Below are 21,037 nucleotides of genomic sequence, written 5' to 3' on the forward strand. Positions count from 1 at the left end.
TCTGTCTGGAACTTTAACTTTTTAACCACTGCTGGTGGCCAGATAGGAACATTTGGATTTTATAACTGGTCTTTTGGATGGAAAAAGAAAAAAAAGTCAGTGAGCACCCCTTCTGTGTCCAACAGCTAAGTGCATTCTTTGTATTTCTCCATTTGGACCTCTTGGAATCCCAAGGGCTGGGGTGGGGCCGATTTCACATTTCACAGCCCATTTCACAGATGAGGAGACTGAGGCCCAGGGAGGTCAGGTCACCTTCTGCAAGTCTCACATATGCTGAACAACAGTCCTGTCCGTTAGTTGAGGGCTCAGGTCCTTGCTACTGTTCCTGTGCTGTCTGACCTCTCTGTCCCCTCTCTGCAACAGAGAGCCAGCTGCTTCCTGGGAACAACTTCACCAACGAGTGCAACATCCCGGGCAACTTCATGTGCAGCAACGGGCGGTGCATCCCGGGTGCCTGGCAGTGTGATGGGCTGCCCGACTGCTTCGACAAGAGTGACGAGAAGGAGTGCCGTGAGTGTGGCCCGGCCCTTTGCTGGGGTAGGGGTGGGGGAAGCCCTGGGGCAGCGGGGAGGTGGTCCTGAGCTGGCCTGGACCCTGCACGCTCTGCTTGCTGCAGGCTGGTGTGTTTGGGCTTGTGGCCGACAGTCCTGCCTTCTCCCCTCCATACTTTAGTCTCGGAGCAGTGTGGTCTGTGCAGAAACTGGGGTCTCGGTGGTGGTGGAGCCCCAGCTCTGGGAAAGCAGAGGATTCCACCATCAGGCTCTACTAAACTCTCTCCTGGGGGCCGCTTTACATAGGAGCCATCTGAGAGTCCCAGAGATGATGTAGCTGCAGGATCTCACAGCCAGCATGTGACAGATCTGGCATGGGAACCCAGGGCCGCCTGACCCCAAGGCCCGTGCTGGTAACCATCTTGCAGAACACTGTGGAGTCTTCTCGATGATTAAATGAGGTCTAGCATCCTGCCAAGGATCCAGAACAGAGTTGGTCCCACGTAGATAGTAATTTGCTTTCCCTGTTCCCTTTTCTCTGCCGACAGATATGGCCTGGGCCTTTGCTGGGGACATCACCTTCCAGTGGGCACCGCCAGGTCTGGTGGGCTTTGTGATCCCCCCACTCCCCTTCTTATTCAGTTTTTCACCCATTTCGAGCCCCTGAAACTCGCCTGAGATTTGGGTTAGTGATAATTTACAGAAAAACAGCACCTGGGATGTGAGTTAGGGGAGCGTCCAGGGAGTCAAATGATCCTGCTCCCTGCCCCTTAGGGGTGGAGTGACTTGGCCCTGGTACCCCGTGTGGTCGTCCTCCCAGGCACCGTGTAGGAAGCGTGCCCGACAGTCGTGGGCACAGGTTGTCTGATGGGCGACTGCCTTGGGACCACGTGGCCGGACGATGGTTCTTGGCTCTTTCATGGGCTTCGGGCACCAGGCCACGTGGCCTCTCTGACAGGGGAACTGTGTGTTCTGGCTCTGGGCCTCCTGTCTCTCTGGAAGCCAGCTGAGGAAATGGCTGAGGACAGGATAATCATCTGAACTTTTCACATATCTGTTACGGGGATTTGAGGCCGTTTATTGACGCACGGGAAGGAGCACTGGGTTTGGAGCCCACTCTCCGGAGCAAGCTGCCAGCTCTGAGACTGGCTCTTCGCCTGCCAAAGGGGTCCAGTATCCCATGTCTGCCTCTGCTCTTGGGAGAAGTTCTGGGGATGGGAAAATTGAGGGTGTGTTTTTTTTGGGGGGGGGCGGGGGAATATTTCATTTTGATTTTTCTGAATTGATCATTGATTATACATAATGCATTTTTATTTTTGCAGAATTTTTAAAAAATATTATGTCTACTTCAGCTTTTCCCTGTTTCTAGCATGGCTTCAAAATTGCTGGAAATGTGACATTTGTAATTTGAGTTTCCAATGAGATAGCATATGTGAGCGCTATCATCGGTCCAGTTTTGAAGATTATCAAACAGCATACAAGTGTTCAGAATTACCATTTTCGGGATATGGTGTGTATTTGAACTCCAGTAAATGCAGATTGTCATTAGCTGACCAGGGACTATTCGGCACATGATCAGTTTGTGAAAGAATGCGGGATTAGCAGCGGAGTCCTAAGTGGTATTCCCGGCTTTGTCAGTAGTGGCTGTGTGATATTAGCATACCCGGTGACATTCCGTGTCCCCTGTCAATCCAGTCCCCTGATTTTAGAATTCATGCTCACACTGGAAGAAGTGGTGGAGAGAAATATTAAAAAAGATGTTGCCGGCAGCTCCTTGGAGCTGCTTGGTTTGGTTTGGAACAGGCTTGTTCTTGTCGGTCCACCGTTATTTTTTTCTCCTCGTTTCCAACTCTACCCTAGTGTGGTAGAGACTCAACTGGCATTTATTTAGTCTTTAAATCAAAACATAATTAAAAAACCATACGCCCAAACACAGGCATCAATCTCACCTCAGTGGCCTTTCCTTTTTTTTTTTTTTTGTCTTTAAACTGTGAAAACAGAAGATTAGAAAGTTTTAGACACTAAAGAGAAGGGAAAAAAAGTTCATTTTCTAAAACAAATTCTACTTTCATTTTAAATTTCTTATATACTCCCTTCCATCCTCGGCGTTGAGGGTGTGAGCCCTGGAGAAAGATTGTTTATGTTCAAATCCAAACTTTTCTCCCTGCTTAGGGGACTATGTGATCTTAGGAAAGTTACCAGAATGTTCTAAACCTTAGCCATTGGGAGGATTAAAGAGAATTCTTTAACCTTCTGGTGCCCCAACTTCCTCCTCTTCAAAATGGGAGCAATAATGCTTCCGATCCTTAGCGCTGGAACTTAGTGTTGAAGTTTTAACGTGTGGAAGGCCCACAGCAGCACCTGCGTGAAGTTAAGTAGCTTGTAAACATCAGCTGTTACTGGTCAGTTGGCACAAACTATTTTATATGGTCGTCATCATGAGATCGGATGTATGATTGAATTACCTGCTTTTTTCTACTTACCATTAGAGGTCCTTGGCCACATCCTATATTTTCTAAAACAAATCTTAGGTAATTAGAGATTGTTATTAATGCATCACAAAAGGGCATGGAGAAATACATATCCCCCTGATTATAATACCTGAATAGACTGTGGTTTATTGTGGTACTATTCATTCATTCCCAATTGTTTTGGAAGGCTGCCTAATGTTCCATCAAGTAGATACACTGTAACTCAGCCATTCCCCTGTTGTGGGGTGTTGAACTCTCTGGCTTTTTAACTTCTGCAGATCATAATGTTTAAGATCAATTAAGGAACTTATCCACACCAGGAGGACAGAAACACACGGTGGTTTCAGCCAGAGCCAGGGTGGGCAGGGCTGAGGGCTGCAGGGTGACCAACTTGAGCCTTTTCACAAACACCCTGGGAGTGGTCCACGTGGAACTCCTGTCACCTTCTTCATGGGAAGGAGACCAGCTCATGCGTCACAGAGCCCTTTCTCCGATTCTTTGGAACAACTGGGCACTTAAGGGGACAGGAGTGAAGGTGGTAATGTTCTCGCTTCAGAGAGGTGTTTGCCTCAAGTGCCCCGTGGAGCTTTGGCATTGAGAAGATAACACATTTAGAAAAAAGAGAGAATTCTTGCCCTTTTCAAAGGGCGAGGAAGGAAGAGCCTGGAGGGATGTGTCGTGGTGGGATGTGTGGCGGTGAACAGCGCTTCTGTAGCCGCAGCAGAGGAAAAGTTTTCGTAAGACAGGAAGATTTTTTTTACTATAAAGGTGATAAAATCACATGTTGTAAAAATTAGGACCAAGGGAGGAGAAAAACAAAGGACTGGCACCTAGAGTCCGTACTCAGACAGATACACTGCTAGCATCTTGGAAGCTTTCATTTGGACTTTTTCCCAGTTATAATTACCATGCGTTTACAGTTTCATATTTTGATATTTTTCTTCATGTAACGTTTTAACATGTTAACATTTTTCTGTGTTTTTTTTTTTTCCATTTTTCTCTTTATCGTTTTTTTAATGCCATTAACTTGTATAATGCAATTGATTTACTCATTCGGCATTTTCCTTGTTTCCAGTTTTCCACTGTTGGAAACAGTATTTACTGTTGTGAATAGGAGGGTGGACATGACTTTCCCCGTTTTGATAAATTTTTTTTAGGCTAAATTCTCAGAAATAAAATGACTGGGTTGAAGGGCAGGCGCCTTTGCTGGCACTGGACACAGACTGCCCACTTGTTTTGCTAAAGATTTGCGCCAGTTTGCTCCCTCGCTGGCAGTGCGTGAAAACTGTGACTGTATTTTAGTTTTGGCAGCGTTGGGTAATATTAAATGTCTTCAAAAAATATTTTTTTTTCTGGTTAATTTAATAGTGGAAAACAGTTATATATTTTAGCTTCTCATTTTTAAAATTATCTAGTGAGGTTGAATGCCTTCCCTTACCTCTACTTCCTAGTTGTATTTCCTTGTGAAATATCTATTGATGGACTAAAATTAATTTCCAACTCTTTTAAGACATTAAATTTTCTGCCTCTTGAATCTGGAGAAGAAGCTCATTTGGGGAGACTTTGAGTATATTTCTGTTCTTGGTTAGTGGAACGCCGTCAATGATAGTTTTGCCCAAATAACTTTTTTTGCCTGTAATCCTAGCACTTTGGGAAGCCAGGGTGGGAGGATCACTTGAGGTCAGGAGTTTGAGACTAGCCTGAACAACATAGCGAGACTCTCTCTCTCCAAAAAATAGAAAAATTAGCCAGGCGTGGTGGCGCACGCCTCTAGTCCCAGCTACTCGGGAGGCTGAGGCAGGAGAATCACTTGAGCCCAGGAGTTTGAGGTTGCAGTGAGCTGTGAGGATGCCACTGCACTCCAGCCTGGGTGACAGAGTGAGACTCTGTTTGTTTGTTTGTTTGTTTGTTTGTTTTAAAAAAACCAAGTAACTTTTTTGGTGATAAAAGGAATACAGATACATTTCAGAAAAATGTGGAAGCCCCATTGAAAGCACTGATTATGATGAGAGCAATGGTGTGTACTTAGAGCTTCCTTTGGGCCACACCATCCCAGGCACTTTATTTTATATTAACTCATTTCATCATCACAAAAGCCTTTTTAGGAAGGGACTGTTGTCATTTCCAGGTGAGGAAACCAAGCCACAGAGTGACGACGCAGGGCTTGCTGGTTGGCCCAGAAAACAAGTCACCACAACATTTCTTCGTCAGAGACCCCAATAGGGTCTTTCGGTCTTTCTACAGGTATCTGGCACCCTGCTGAGTGCGATCATACTGTTATTATAACATGTTATCTTGACTAACATGCGTTTTAAAAATAATCTAAAACGTCAATAATGTTTTCCTATGGAAACGATTTTTAAAACCTGTGAGTCTCTGAAACGTTTTCCTCCAAGAGAGTATTCTTTGATCGATGCCGCTCTCAGTAATAAAGTGGCGATCCAAATTTCCAGAACCCACACGTGACCTGGAGTCAGGCGCCTTACGCTCTCGTTCCAGTTTTGTGTCAGATTTTAGTTGCCATCTCTTTATGTCCCAAGCAAGTTGGGGAGAGATCTTGAATGTATGGGATCCTTGTCACAAGAGGTTTATTTTCTCCTTTGGAAAATTATTAATATAGTGATTGATGTCACCCCATCTCTACAAAATATAAAAAATTAGCCAGGCATGGTGGCACACGCCTGTAGTCCCAGCTGCTCAGGAGGCTGAAGCGGGAGGATCACTTGAGCCCAGGAGTTCAAGGTTACAGTGAGCTATGGCGACAGAGCAAGACCCTGTCTATATTTAAAAAATAATAATAAATCTCTAAATCCTGAATCATGGAAAAAGTAGGTATAAAAATGGTATTTGAATTTTATTTGCTTTTGCTGTCCGCAATTATTTCTTGAGCATGCCTTCTAATTGCTCTGGCGTGATGGCATAAATCCACGGGATAGAGTTGAGAGGGCAAGTTTGGGCTAATGATCACCAGGAAATATAAAAGGGTAAGAAAGCCGGGGTTGAGATTGTCCAGGCTCCAGCTCTGCCTCTTTCCTATTTAGCATCTTTTCCCACCTTCTGCCTCTAGGTGGCGCCTCATGTAACGTTTTCTTTTAAACCTGGTGCTACTGGGCAAGCGGGGTTGAGGGAAGAGGCTGGATTCTGAGTTATCCTTCCAAGCTTTGCCAGAAATTCAGCTATAAAAGGCAGCTAATGCTTGGCTCCACACGCAGCACACCTCTGGAAACCAAGAAGCTTCCACAGGACACACACAGCTTGCTTCTTCCTCTCTCAGGCTGCTGTCTTTTCTCAGAGCAGGGGAAGGCAGACTGTCTGAACTTTGTGGTGTGCAGCTACAGCCGCCTTCACGGTATAAAAAGCAGAACTGGCCATTGTTTTGGGTTGAATTGAATTTCCTCCTCCTCCCACCCAAATTAACCCCCAGGACTTCAGAATGTGACCTTATCTGGAGATGAGGATTTATAGAGGCAATAAGGAAAAATGCGGTCATTAGGTTTGGTTCCTAATCCGCTATGCCTGGTGTCCTTACAAAAAGGAGAAGTTCGGCTGCAGAGATTTATACGGGACACATACCAAGAAGACAGCCATCCCACAAGCCAAGGAGAGAGAACATCCTTCCCTCGCAGCCCTGAGAAGGAACCAGCCCTCCCAGCACCTTGGTTTGGGACTTCTGGCCTTCAGAACTGCAAGACAATACATTTCTGTTGTTTAAGCTCAAGTTTTTGGAACTTCGGTATGGCAGCCCTAGCAAACTAATACAACTACCAACCCATCTCTCTTGTTTTTTAAAAATCATTACAGAGGGAGTGACAGCTGTCCCACAGCAGAGCAACAGGATGACATCCACAGGCATCTTGCTTCCATCTTTTTCTTGAACAATTTGAAAGTAAGAACCTCACTGTTATGGGTTGAATTGTGTCTCCCAAAAGGATATGTTGAAGTCCTCACCCTCAGTTTCTCAGAATGTGCCCTTATTTGGGAGTGGGGTCCTTGTGGATGTAATTAGTTAAGATGAGGTCATACTGGGGTAGGGTGGACCCGTAATCCAGTAGGAATGGTGTCCTTATAAGAAGACGATATGAAGATATGAGGGAGGAACACCAGGTGACAACAGATGCAGAGATTGGAGTGATGTCACTGCAAGCCAAGGAAGGCTAAGGATTGACAGCCGCCGCCAGAAGCTAGATGGAGGCAGGGCAGGTTCTATCTGAGTCTCAGAGGGAGCATGGCCCTGCTGACAGTTTGATTCCAGACTTCTGGCCTCCAAAAATGTGAGGGGATACATTTCTGTTGCTTTAAGCCACTCAGTTTATGGTCCTTTGTAATGGCAGCCCTAGGAAACGGATACACTTACTTCCCAGGGGACGCTGGAGCCATTTGGGTGTCTGTGAGCCAGCGTTGGCCAAGTTGCTGTGGGCCTTTTCTTAACTCCCGTCCCCTGGCCTCTCAGGAAGAGCCAGCCCTCTGTTCCTGCTCGGGGCCCTCTGCCTTGTCATATGAGTGAAGTGTCCCTTATTCTCCAGGTCTTGGCTCAGGCAAGCCACTGTTAGGTGCTGAATTCCAATGGCCTTCTGAAGGAGCTGAGCCTCCGGAAACAAGGCTCTTAGACGTGTCTAGACACTATCATCGTGGTTTAATGCTCTGTCCATTAAACACTTCAGAATGAAAAGACAGACACTTTCACAGCACTTACGGTGTGACCGAAATCCCAGACCTATGTGTATTAACGTTTTTCTAATGGAGTTATTTTGTTTGTCTGTGTATTTGCCTTTAAATGTCTCAGGTAATTCCAGACATGACCCTCACTTCACTTAATTTCTTTCATCTCAAATGCGAGACTGTAAATCCTATGGTTAAGAACAGGGGCTTTGGGGCCAGGCAGTCCCAGGCTCTCTCCCCAGCTCCTGTGTATGACTTGGAGGCCCTGGGCGCTATTTTACCACCTTACTCTGCACCTATTTCCTCTTCAGTAAAATGCAGATAATAGCAGCAGCTACTCCAAGGGTGATACTTAAAACATCTAATAAGTTCTGTGTCCAGGCCATAAGCCAGTTGGAAAGGAGTGGACCTTAAACAATAGGTATTGTTTCCTGGCACAGACAAGGTGAAGGTCAGCTCTGAGTCTTATGTGAGCTAATGGATACGAGGTTTGCAGCTGATGGCTGTTTGAGTTAAGCATCCAGTGAGTGGTAACTGGTTCTATTTCCTCCAGCCCAAGTACACGGGTGACATCCCTGGCCAGTGCAATGCTAGAAGTCACTGCTCCAGCCAGTGCCCTACCCTCCAGGACCATACTTCCCCTTCCCCCATCCCCCTTGCCTGGCTCACAGATTGAGAAGTTACACCATGGAAACGCCTTCATTCGCTGGGTCAATATCTTCTTTTCACTGGAGAGAGGCTTGAACACACAGTCATGAGTTCTCACGAAATTTCTTTTAGCTTAGCACTGCAGGGAGCTAGCCAGACGCCCAAGCTGGTGCAAAAGGGAAGGAAACAAATATTTTAGGGCAGGAGGTGAGCCAGGGGCTGTTGAGGTCGCAGGGAAGGAAGCTTGGAGGTCCCTGTGCTGCATTCAGATGGGAGCCTCAGCCTCCACGGGCACACATGCCACGGCCTTGCTCTCGGCTGCTGGAGCCCTGCACAGTGAAACACACAGTGACGGGGCTCTGCTTCGTTGCTTGAACATTCTTCTTCAGCCTCCGTGGGTGTACGGTCCCCTCCACCTTCCTTGCCCTGGCCTGAAACCAGCGCTGCTCCCTGTGGCCGCCAAGGATTTAGGCCCAGAACTTGTAGAAGTAACTGTTTCCTGGATCCCCTCTTTCCGCTCCAGATGTGTGCTTCCTGCCTCGTGGCCTTGGGGTGGAAAGAAAGACTTTCAGTCCAGATGCTGGAATCACAGCATAAACTCCCAGGCGGCCACCTCCATACGGGCATTTCCAGGTTGTCAGGCTACACTTGACTTCACGGGAATTTGACCTTATGCAAACTTTTCTAAAAGGCCCTGGTAGATTTGTAAAGATACTGGTTATTTCACACTAGGTGGAGAAATGCAAAGTGCTCTGAAACTCTTTGGGTATTTTAGGTTCCTGGGGCTGCTGTAAACAAAATACTACCAACTGGGTGGCTCAGAACAGCAGGAATTTGTTCTCTCACAGTGCTGGAGGCTAGACATCCAAGGTCAAGGTGTTGGCGGTGCTCTCCCTGTGTATCATTTTCTGTGTCTCTGTGCTTCTGTGTCCAAATTTCCCTGGCCATTGGATTAGGGCCTACCCTAATCTAGTTTGACTTCATCTTAACTTGATTATATCGGCAAAGACCCAGTTTCTAAATAAGATTGCATTCACAGGTCCCAGGGCACTAGTCAACGTGCTCCACTGGTAGATTTTGAGGAGGTGAAGCTCCCAGCGACCAGCTCCCACAGGATGAGGCCTTTGCAGACTCAGCTCCCTGGTGGTCCCCATGCTGTGTGGACTCTCACTGTATCCACTTGGGGGACTTCAGTGTTACTTGTTTTACCCCTCCCCTTGTTGCACGGTGGTTATGGAACAGGACCAGATGTGTCAGTAGAACCAGAGTGGTTTGAAAGCCTAAGAGGAGTGATTTAAATAAGAAAACAAGTACTAAAAAAAATTAAGTCAGAAAGGCTGGACACAGTGGCTCATACCTGTAATCCCAGCACTTTGGGAGGCCGAGGCCGGTGGATTGCCAGAGGCCAGGAGTTTGAGAAGTTTGAGACCAGCATGAGCGATATAGCAAGACCCTGTCTCTACAGAAAATAAAAAAAAATAGCTGGGTGTGGTGGCACATGCCTGTAGTCTTAGCACTTGGGAAGCTGAGGCAGGAGGATTGCTTGAGCCCAGGAGTTCGAGGTTGCAGTGAGCTATGATCACTCCACTGCAGTCTAGCCAGGGCAACAGAGCAAGACCCTATCTCACACAAACACACAAAATAGTCAGCTGTGTATACTCTCTCTTCTGTCACCTGGTGCCTTGATTTGGCTACTTCCGTGATGGAAAGGTACTCTGATGCTAGTTAGTGTGTGTGGCCGGCTGTGTAAGTCCTGCGCCTTTAACAGCCATGGGTGTGGGGGAGGTGCTGTAGACTAAACACAATGTCACCAGCTCTCTGCCTTCCAGCCCTGCCTGGTCGTTGGGAGGGCTCCAGCTGGGGTTCTAGCCAGTTTGGGCTGCAGTCAGATTTTGTTTGTCCTGCACAAGGACACTGAAAACAAATAGTTGTCCATGTTTATAAATCAGGAGCTTGTGCATAAAAATTGGGATTATTGGGTTTTCCTAAAAATTAGATATTAGAATACTTTCTGCACTCACAGAGAGTCTTGTCCACTCTGCATCTATCATGAGTTTCACCATCTTACTCTTCTGAAGGCCTCCAGTATTTCTTTAATTCTGAACACATTTTTTTTTTCACATTTTCCAGTGGACTCAGAAAACACCGTGTCCTAGTTTAATCGGCGGAGTTGTTTCTCTCTTAGTTGTACATGAAATAGTGACATGCTTTTGCACTCGGGGCCTCTTGGATTTAGGGAAGTACAATAATTTTCTCTGATGATTAGCATATGATGTTTCAGCCAAGGGTGCTAAGCATTTCCAAACAGACAGACGTACCACGTGTGCGCGTTTTCCTTACATGCACACTGTGCTGTGCTTGGAGGATAGAAGGTGGGGTGCAAAGTTGTGGGGGGGCCTGGCCCTGGAGCCACACTACCTACGTGGAATCCTGGCTCCATTATCACCTGGGAGTTGTGCAGCCTGGGCAAGGTATGTAGTCTCAGTTTCCCCTTAACACCGTGGAATTTTTGTGAGGATTAAATGAGCTAAAACCTTGAAAACCCCTCACACGGCAGCCGGCACAGAGCAAGCACTCAATCCGTGTCAGTGGCAATCTTAATTGGCAGCATGGAGTCACATTTCCAGCTTAGATCCCAGCTCTGCCACTAGCTAGTCACTTACCTTCCTGGAAGCTCAGTTTCTTCATCTGCAAGGTGGTGGCAGGTGTGAAAGGGGCAGTGTGAGACTAGGTAGGGAAGTGCTGGCATCTGGCACATAGCAGGTGCTTAATAAAATACACTTTCCCGTTTTCCCCCTTCCCCAGGGGCGCACTGGGCCCTGTTAGGGAGAGTCTCAGGGGTCCCAGAGAATTTTTGCTCCTTCATGCAGCAGAGATGGGCTGGATTGTGCTCCATAGATTCTACCTTCTAACAGGTCGCCTAAGCTAAGGAGGGTGGACTGTTCAGTTTCAGAAATACTGTGGCTATTCAGCTAAACAGCACATTGGTCAAAATTAGCATTTCCCTTTCCCTTGAACCACTTTCAGGGGACGGAACCCAGGGACCCTGAGATGGTCTAGGTCTGAGGTCTGGGGTGGGGGACAGCCTGGGGTCGGGGAGCCCCACTCCAACTACAGTGCTCTTGAGCTCCCACTGACACCTCACCCCTGGCCAGAGGTGAGAAGAATCAGACTCTCTGTCAGGGATCTTGGTGCCCCTTCCCTGGGAGCTTGGACCGAAGTCCCCAGACTGTCCTGGTTGGAGAAGTTGAGTCGAGTCTACTGAAGTTAGGCTTCCCGGAGCCTAGACAAAAACCAGGAGGAACTATCCAGTTTAGTATCTTCCAGGAGAAGAGTGGCTCTTTTCATTTTTTGAAGTCACCAAATCTCCTAGTTCTTAGAAAGTTTTGTTTGATCAGTTACAGCCGCTCATGACGTATCCCTGCTGGTGGCATTCTAATCCTATTTTGCTGGTGACAGGGAGGCTCGGACAGCAGCTACCAAAATCCCACCAGGCCTCCTGCAGCTCCCTCAGTCCCTCCTAGGTGACAGCAGCTGCTTCCTGGGACCTGCCACTGCGTTCTTGGAAACTACCAATTTAAATGCCAATAGTGTGACCAGCTGAGCAGTTACTGGCATGGAGTCATCTTTTAAATCAACTGTTTTGCACAAATATCGGCTTCACTCGGTCTTGCCAGTCCTCCTCACCACTTCTGGAGAACTTCATTATTCTCAGCGCTGTGTGCTGCCTTTTCCCTGCCTGCAAAAGGAGAATCTTAATGAAAAATCTCTGAGCTGGGGAGGAGGTGGGGTCATGTTCCTGTGTTTTTGGAATGAGTGTGTCCAGGTCACCTGGGCCTCTGTCATTCTGGCATGCTCTCGTTGCTAGGACTTGGCTATACCCGTGAGATATAGTCAGTGGTAACAGGCTTGGTAATTGCTAATAAAATTTAAATGGCTGCAAAATCACAGAACATCAAAAAAAAAAAATTTTTTTTTTCTTGGCACATCCAGACAAATCTTGCTGATTCAAGTTAGGCTGTGACTGTGCAGTCGTTTTATTTTTATTTTTCTATGCAGACTTGCACTTTCCTCTGCGGCACAGCTAGTGTGCAATAGCCAAATGGCTTTAAAAAAAAAAATTCAGAGACAGATGAGGAAATAATAATTTAAAAAAGAGGATGTGGTGCATTTATATAATGCAGACATGTGACCAGAGAGATTCTTTTGCTAGTAACACTCAAAGATTAGTTTTCTGAAGGTTTTAGAGTGGGAAAGGATGGGGTTAGAGAGTCTCTGAGGTCACAAAGTAACTGCGTAGCCCCCTTTAGAAAACATTTCAGGAACGTTTGGCTTTTGACGTGGTTAATACCATGTCCATTGTTAAGATCCCTGCAAGAGGAATTTATAAAATGTAGGGAATGTCTTCAGGCTAAAAGGCTGCTGTGTGTTCTAGAATCAGTGGTTGGAAGGAAAGGACTGGAATAGGTTCCATGGAGGCAGTCCATGTTCTGAAGCACTGTAGAGCTTCAGGTTAATTTCAAATTCACGTACAGTCCCTGACTCTTGGGAAGGCAGCATTTGCATGTGCCTGAGTTTTTATTTCTATCATCCATGCCCTTCACTGTAGGGGGAGGCAGAAAATCAGTGTCTCTTTCTCCATGGGATTTAAATAAATGTGCAGGGTCTGAAGACCATCTTGGCTCCTGTTCTCTCTTGTTGGTTGGAAGGATTGTTTGCGTCTCCTGTTTTTTTGGGATCTAGCAATACAGCCTGTGATGTTTAGGCGAGGAGAAAAGGGCCGAGCATTTTGTGTCTCTGGAGGAAGGAGGGAGAAAGGCCATCTCGTTGCCTTCTTGAACCGGAGAGAGAGCTTCACGGATGGCACTGCTGGAGGAGCGGGTGATCGTGGGGAGGTTTCCATGATGTTTTTCCCTTGGCCATTTTGAACATTTTGATTGAAGGGAGGTAGCTCCGTAGCAGGATCCTGCCGGTAGCTATGTGTTTGTCCCTGGGCCTGTGCAAGCCTGTCCCCATCACTCCGCTCTGTGTCCTCAGACCTTGTCCTGTTGGGCCTCGGGTGCTGCCTGCTCTTTGATGCTCGAGCCACAATATTCACACGCTGTCAGAGCCTGGGCAGCAGCCTGGGGGGCCACCGAGTGATGCTGCCGGATGACAGGGAGCAGATGGCCTTGATGTGGAGCATGGCAGGTTTCTGCCACTTGCTGCCTGACATTAAAATCCAAACCAGAGCTGCTCCTAGTTCCTTGGATTGGAGGCCACTGGCCAGGCTGATGCTGCGAAGGGGCCACTTGAGTGTGTTTCCGTGGTGCAGCTGTGACAGTGCCGGTGCACCTGGCCACTATGTCCACCCCCTTCCCTGTCCCTACTCAGCACCTGCTCTGAATGTCTCTTGAGGTGGACGTACAGGTGAAGTTCCTCCCCCCACCCCACTTATTGTTCCATTTAGTTTTCCACGAGTGCCAGGATCTTAGTCCATTCAAATACTATTAACTGGGTGGCTCATGAACAACGACACTAATTTCCCCTAGTTCTGGAGGCTGGGAAGTCCACGATCAAGGTGCTAGAAGATTCTGTGTCTGGGGAGAGCTCTCTTCCTGGTTCGCAGACAGGCATCTTCTTGCTGTGTCCTCACATGGTGAAAGCAGCAGTGACTGAGCTGCCCCAGGCCTGTTTGATAAGGGCGCTAATCTCACTCATGAGGACACCACCCTCGTGACCTCATCACCTCCCAAAGGCACCACCTGCTCATACCATCACACTGGTGCTGAGGGCCTCAACAAAAGACTTTCTGGAGGACACAACATCCCAGGCCTTCAGAGGGAAGAGCCTAAATATAGCCCTGAGGGTACTAAAGAGGAGGATGCATATTCAGTCCTGCCTGTAGTAATTCCTTCGGCTGGAGGGAAGAAGAGAGATTTTCAGGGCGTGTTTAGAGAAGGATCTGGCGGGACAGTCACTCGGGTCTCATAAGCCAAGGGAGGGAAGTAGCTGTGTGCTTTGTGGTCAAGAATGTGGGTGGCAGAGTCTGATGAGGGAGTCAAACTATGCTCTGCCATTTCCTGGCTGTGTAGGAAGTTACTTAACTTCTCTGTGCCTCAGTTGCCACATCTGTAAAATGGGATAGGAATAGTTCTATGTCAGGGTCTTTCGAAGATTAAGTGGCTCTCTATGGAGTTCTTAGAACAACACCTGCCAGGCAGTGAGCATTCGGTAAATGTTGGCTCAGTTCTTGTCATCACTCCATGCTTTAAATTCTTCTGATCAAAAGTCGTGGTAAAAGAGTCCTAAATGCTTGCCTGCTGTCATCTCACCGTCACCTGACTCACCATAATGACATGACTAGTAAATTTTCTGAATGAATGAAGGAGTGTGGAGTGTTATCTTGATTGCTCAGCATGAAGGTGCCAAAAAAGAAAAAAGAAAAAGAAAAACAAAACAACTGAGTTTTCTCTTGAATAACAACAAAACGAAGGGCACCCAGCCAGTATTTCCTCGAGCGTATTTGGTGGGTCACCTGAGTCATCTGTTCACATGGATTTGGGGATGACTCAGCACCTGCTGGAACAGAATCCCAGTAATAGATTAGAGCCCAGGAATCTGGTTCTGAACGAGCAGTCCCCGCGAGTCTGGTGCCTCTAATCACACATCTCCTGTGATTAGACTTAGTCTCAATGAGTAAGGAAGTTACCTGGACGCGTCTTGCACTGCCAGCATCTCTGGATAACTGGGCGGAGGGTGCCCATCAGAGCATCGCGTCTGGTAAGTCCAGGCAGGCACACTGCAGCTAGTAGGCTGGCTTCAAAAGCAAACTGTTCTGAACGGTGAGTGCTAAGTGACAAAATGGCGACATGATAGGGGTTAGTGCCTTGTTTTGCTTTTGAGGTTCTTCCATGTCTATTACCTCCTAAAGAAATCAAATGGATCGCAGGTGCTCTCATTGCCAGGCCCACAAGAGAAAATGACTTCGTCTGCGCCAGAAATGAAATTCTCAGCAAGAGGTGCCTGGCCTTTGGAAATTTCAACAAATAATGCCAACGAGATTATTTCCCTGTTAACAGTGGGTGTTTCTGGGAGGTGGGATAATGATAATTGTGCTTTTCTAACACCTTATTATTTTTGCATGGGAGGTGGTGTGTGGAGTGCTTGGAAGTACACAAGCCTGGCACGGGCCAGCCTGGCTTAGTCCTGGTTCCTCTGCATACTGGGCGCATTATTTAATCTCTCTATACATCACTTTCCTCATCTGTGAAATACAGAAATAATAAAATAGTATCTGCTGCCTAGAATATTATTAATGACAATATCATCTTTAGGTACTGCAGTCCCCAACCCCTGGGCCACGGACTGGAACTGGTCTGTGGCCTGTTGGGAACCGGGCCACACAGCAGTAGGTGAGCGAAGCTTCGTCTGCATTTGCAGTCACTCCCCATCGCTCACATCACCATCTGAGTTCTGCCTCCTGTCAGATCAGCAGGGGCATTATATTATTATGGGAGCGCAGACCCTACTGTAAACTGTGCATGTGAGGGATCCAGGTTGCGAGCTCCTTATGAGAACTAATGCCCGATGATCTGAGGTGGAGCTGAGGCGGTGATGCTAGCGCTGGGGAGCAGCTGCAAATACAGATTATCATTAGTAGGGAGGTTTGACTGCACAATGAATGTAATGCACTTGAATTATCCTGAATCCCTGCCCCCTACTTGGTCCATGGAAAAATTGTCTTCTATGAAACTGGCGCCTGGTACCAAAAAGGTTGGGGACTGCTGTTTAAATACATGGAATTGGTAGTTCTTGAACTAAAACAAAAACAAAAACAAACAAAAAAACCACAGATAAAATTAAAGTGTAAAGAGCAAGTCTGCTCAGATCATAGAAGCTTAATGTGTGACGGGTCTAAAATATCTGTCCTAAGGACCAATAGTGAGTTAGTAGGATCCGGCTCTCTGGTTGAGGCCTGGACTTTGATCCCTGCAGTGAGAGGTAGGACTCTTGTCAGTGTTTTCAAGCAGTGCCTCTTGGATGTGCCAAGGGTTAGTGCCCCAGAGGGAGAAAGGAGGGCACAAGAGTCATGGGGTCTTTGAGCTTGGACCCTTGCACCCTTTTCCTTGCTGAAAGCAAAGCAGCTACAAGTCTCTTTAAAAAAAAAAAAATCTGTTGGGCTTTGCATAAGATTTTATTTTCACAGAGGGTTTTGTGGTAAACAGACAAAAGGGTTTATTCCCACTGGACTCACTCCCCAAGCAGCCTTTTTTTCCCTTTAATCTCTTCTTGACATCTGTGATTCCAAAGACAGCACCATAATTGTCAGAGCTCACTTCCAACTATCATAGCATGGGAGTACTCAGAAATTTATTTCCTATAATGAGCCCAAGTCTGCTTTCTGCACTCTTTAAAGGTAGCAGTGGGGGGCCTTAGGTGCTAATGAGATCCCTGTTATTATAATAGAAATGCTCGGGCTTATGGTGACTTTGACTTCAAGTCCCAGCTTCATTCACAGCTGGGCAGGTCTGTTTGCCTGTCTGAGGAGGGGATGGGGACGTATGCACAGTGCTCCGTGCAGGGCGTGGTGGGCGGCAGGCTGGCTGCCAGCAGCAGCAGCAATACTGCTGTTGAAATAATCGCGCGAGTGACTGGCACACGTCTGCTTGGCAGCCTTTTCCCTTGACCCCAGAAGAGAATCGTTCAGACAGACCCGTTCTTGGTTGCAGATGGCTTTTAGGTGATGCCATTAAGATCTCTCTTCAGAGCCTTTGACTTGCTGATGGCCACACACCAGTAGGGGATAAGGCCTTACGGTTACTGTACGGCTACCTGGAGTCATGGTGTGTGAGTACCGCCAAGAAGGTGTGGGTCCTTCTTTATAAGGAGCCATTCAGTGTTCTTGGTGAGCTATGCCCACTGTAGGGGTGAGGGGAAGCTTGTCCTCTCCCCCAAAATTCGCTGAAAGATCAACTCACAAGGCAGATTAGTAAGAGGAAGAGGTTTATTTACCACGCACACGGGGAGAGTCACAGAGTGATAACCCAATATCCTAGTGGGATCCAGACATTTTTATACCTGCCTTTCAGAGGGGAGGGGAGAGGAGGAGTACAGGCAATTCTATTTAGGGGCAATAAATGGTTGCTAGGGAGGGTGAATAGATACTTGGGAGGATGCGTGGATGGGGGAAACAGACTGACTTGTAAATTAACCTGAGAGACAGGTATCGTGTTTAAAATGATTTGGGACAGGTCTGGTTGCATTCTTGATCTTTTTCCTGCAGATAACAGGGAGGGGAAAGGAAGTCAATTGTTCTTTTGATGGGTCTGTCTGGTTCTACAGATAGAGGGGAAGCCCTTCCAAGGGGCTGTTGACCAAGGAGTCATATTTTGGGGTGAAATTTCCTGAGCTCCTTCACCACAAGCAAGGCGATGCATGGGGTTCCTGTAGAGTCCATCACTTCCACACTCTTCCCTTTGCCCTGCAGGGCTGTATTTCAGAAGAAAACACAAACTGTGGATTGTGTAATCATGCTCTGATGCAAACCAAACTTTGGCAAGTGCAAACGGCAATGAAAACAATGCATACGTGAAACACGCCTTCCCCAGGCTCTCGGTTTAACGTTCCAGGTCTTGCGCCGGGGTCCCCCCCCACCCCATTTTCTGCATTTCAGAAATATTTTATTTTTCATTCCAGATAGTGGGAATACACAAAGCAGATTCGTGTCATTACTTCATTTGTTGATCTGCCAGACTTTTTCTCCCGCCGCCCAGCAGTCCTCCTATATTTAAGGCTGGTCTTGAAAATTTCATAGGAGCAGCATCATGTTATATTGATCCTATGTATGACTGTGGAGGACATGAGTAAAATCAAAACAAGACAAACAACATAACAAACAAAACAGAGCCTCTGTGAGTGAATTCTAGGGTGTGCAGCAGCTGAGCAGGGTAGGGAAGCAGGCTGCTTTCTGTTCTTGACCCGGCATGTAACTTACAGCATGGGATTTTGCTTTTCTGAGCTTTCTTTTCCTTCTAAGTAGATAGGTGCCCTGTGGCATCTTTCCAGAGATAATGGTTATTTACAGGATTGATAACACCCAGTTCTTTGATTTCTCTGCTGATGGAAGTACAGAACCATAAAATACCATCAGAAACTGCTGTTTTAAAAGATGAAGATGAATGGATGGAGGGATGGATGGATACCTGGATGCATGGATGGATGCATGGGTAGGTCAGTTGATGGGTGGACAGATGGACGGGTCGATAGATGGGTGGGTGGGTGAATGGATGCGTGGGTGAAGAGATGAATGGGTGAGTGGATCAATGGATAGAGCTATAGATTGATTGTATGGATTGATGGATAAAGACAGGGACCTCTCATTCTACAACCACATCTCCTTTCGGAAGCCTTGCCTCCCTTCCCCCCACGCTAAGTACTTGCCTCTTGTCCCTGATCCCATAGCACTGCCCTTCTCTACCTTTGACTTGTAAACAAGCGGATACAGTAAAGAGCTATAAGTGCCATTTTCCAAGTGACATTAGCAGCTTTAGGACAACCAGGAAAGAGCTTGCATACAACTTGTTCACTGTCATCCCTATAGCAAACGATACCTCCGGGCACATGGGAGGTGCTCAGTACACGTTTGCTGAATGAATCAATGAAAGAACAGTGACTGTTTACAAGGACTAGTGGAAGCAAATCTTGCATTTTTGTATCTCTCTCACTACTGCTCTGTCAGAGCTGGAGCTGGTTTTCTCTTACCAGGGAGCCAGATGAGATTGCTGAGCAGGACTAGAATTCCTTCCACCTCAAACATACACACACTCTCTCTCTCTCTCTTCTCTCTCATGGCCATGTGCACTCTCAGCACTTTTAAAGGGGTCACCCAATTGATTTGCTTTTATAGCCTGTCCTCATATCCTCCTTTTCCACCTCCTGTGACCCCAATTCCTGCTGGTTAATTAATTTTTCTTCTGAAGGTAAATATTCTTCCAGGCTCTTTCCCTTTTCCTTTGGGTCACAAGGGGTATGAACTGTGGGAGAGCCCTCTCTCTCTGAGCCTTTGCATAGACACCTATTATCATCAGTTCCAGTCATTGTATCTGGATATTTTGCTTGGATTTAAAGACCAGAGGTGGGGTGAGCAAGGGGATTTTGTGTTCAGGAACAGAGGGTACCTGGCAGGCTTGGTGGCTTCTCCATTTAATTCCAGGCTGGTAGGGGTACTCACTGTGCTTAGCACAGCCTGGGGGTAGTGTGGACAACACAATCTGCCCAGAAGAGCCAGCCTTCCCCAGCTCAGCCATTGCCTGTGCCCGTGTGCAGGGCAGAAACCAGAACAATCAAAGACTTGCCTGTGGTCTTCCTAGTTAGTATACCTTGGCGCAGAGAACTAACTCTTGCTCTGGGTGGACACTCTGGTTTTTCTAGGCCTTAGTGTTCTCATCTGTAGAGTGGCTCCATCACCTCTGAGCAACTACAACTACTGATCTGTAATTTTAAATGGAATGGCCTCCTCCTTGTGAAATCACAGAATGGTTTTCTGGCACGTGGGCATGCACAAGTAGGAATGGGTTTAGGTGGGTTTAGGGTTATGCAAAAGGGCGGAGACCCTCAGTGAGCATGTAGTGTAGGGGTTCTAAGTCAGACTGCCTGGGTTTGAGCATCGGTTGCACCTTATGTACCAGGCACCAGGCCAGATGCTCTGCATGGAAGATCTCATTCCGTCCTCATGCTGCCCCACAGAGTAAGTCCGATTAGTATTCTGTTATACAGATGGAGAATTGAGGCTTAGAAAAATTAAGTAACAGATTGAGGCGCTTGGGTGGCAGAGCCAGATTTCGAAAGCAGACATTCTGGCTTGAGTTGAGCTGATGAACCATTCTGTTGTGCTGCCCCCTGCAGGTAGGTGTGTTCCATGACAGGTCTGTACGGAGGAGGTTTTCAGGGTTCACTCGGAGCTTGGCGAGTGTCTTGTGCAGCACTTTCCCATCTCTGCAAAAAGACATTGCATTTTAAGTGTCTGAAGTCGTGCCTGACTTTGCTCCTCAGCCCTGGAGGATGCAGAAGTGGCTTGAAGCATCAGAACCTTGGTGGCGGTTTCCTTCAGGCACTTTTGCAGTCTGCTGTAAAAATCAGCAGCAGGCGCTCTCAGAGCACCCTGCCCTAAATATGTCTGGCGGGAGGGTGCCAGGTACCTCTCCCCCACCCCCAAGATCCTCCTTCTGTGGCATCCAGGGCTTCTCAAACTTTACATGCATTCAAAAGGCATGGGGATTTTGGTAAAATGCAGATTCTGGCTCAGTGCACAGTGTAGGGTGAGGCTGATTGTCTGAATTTCTGCCGATGCTGCTGGTCTGAGGTCTGCACTTTGAGCCATGAGGGTCTACAGTTTATGGTTTCCAGGGAACTAAGCTGGCTGTATCAGAATGACCTAGAGGCCTCAGTAAGCAGCTTCCCAGGACCTTTCTGGGAGATTCCCAATCAGCAGGTGCAGGATGGGACCTGGGAAGCCACAGGTGTTCCAGGGAGCACACTGGGAGAAACACTGCCTCACTCAGCAGTTCTGTGCTCGTCAGAGTCCCTGGTGGGTTGAGGCCAACTTGGGAAAGATCAGTTTTGGGGTCTGGGGTGGAGCCAGGAGCCCACTTGTGTCCTGTGTCCCCAGGGGAGTCTGATCCACACTTAGGTTTGGGAATTCTTGCTGTAATTACTTCTTCACCTCATCAGCTTTAGCCTTTCCCCTAGCCCCAAACTCTCGCTCAAACCAGAGTCCTGCTGGCTCTT

General features: G+C 47.3%; 1 protein-coding gene across 1 annotated transcript in view; it reads left to right on the top strand.

Moving 5' to 3' along the window:
- Positions 1 to 368: 368 nt before the first annotated feature.
- The window catches only part of LDLRAD3 (low density lipoprotein receptor class A domain containing 3), a 162,159-nt gene continuing 141,490 nt past the window's right edge, over positions 369 to 21,037 (top strand). The window contains exon 1 of the mRNA XM_069469823.1: positions 369 to 510. Within this exon, the coding sequence (XP_069325924.1) occupies positions 423 to 510 (88 nt within the window). The 5' untranslated portion in view covers positions 369 to 422. The remainder of the gene's footprint in view (positions 511 to 21,037) is intronic.

This window comes from Eulemur rufifrons, chromosome 6 (assembly GCF_041146395.1).
Source record: "Eulemur rufifrons isolate Redbay chromosome 6, OSU_ERuf_1, whole genome shotgun sequence".
Lineage (NCBI taxonomy): Eukaryota > Metazoa > Chordata > Mammalia > Primates > Lemuridae > Eulemur > Eulemur rufifrons.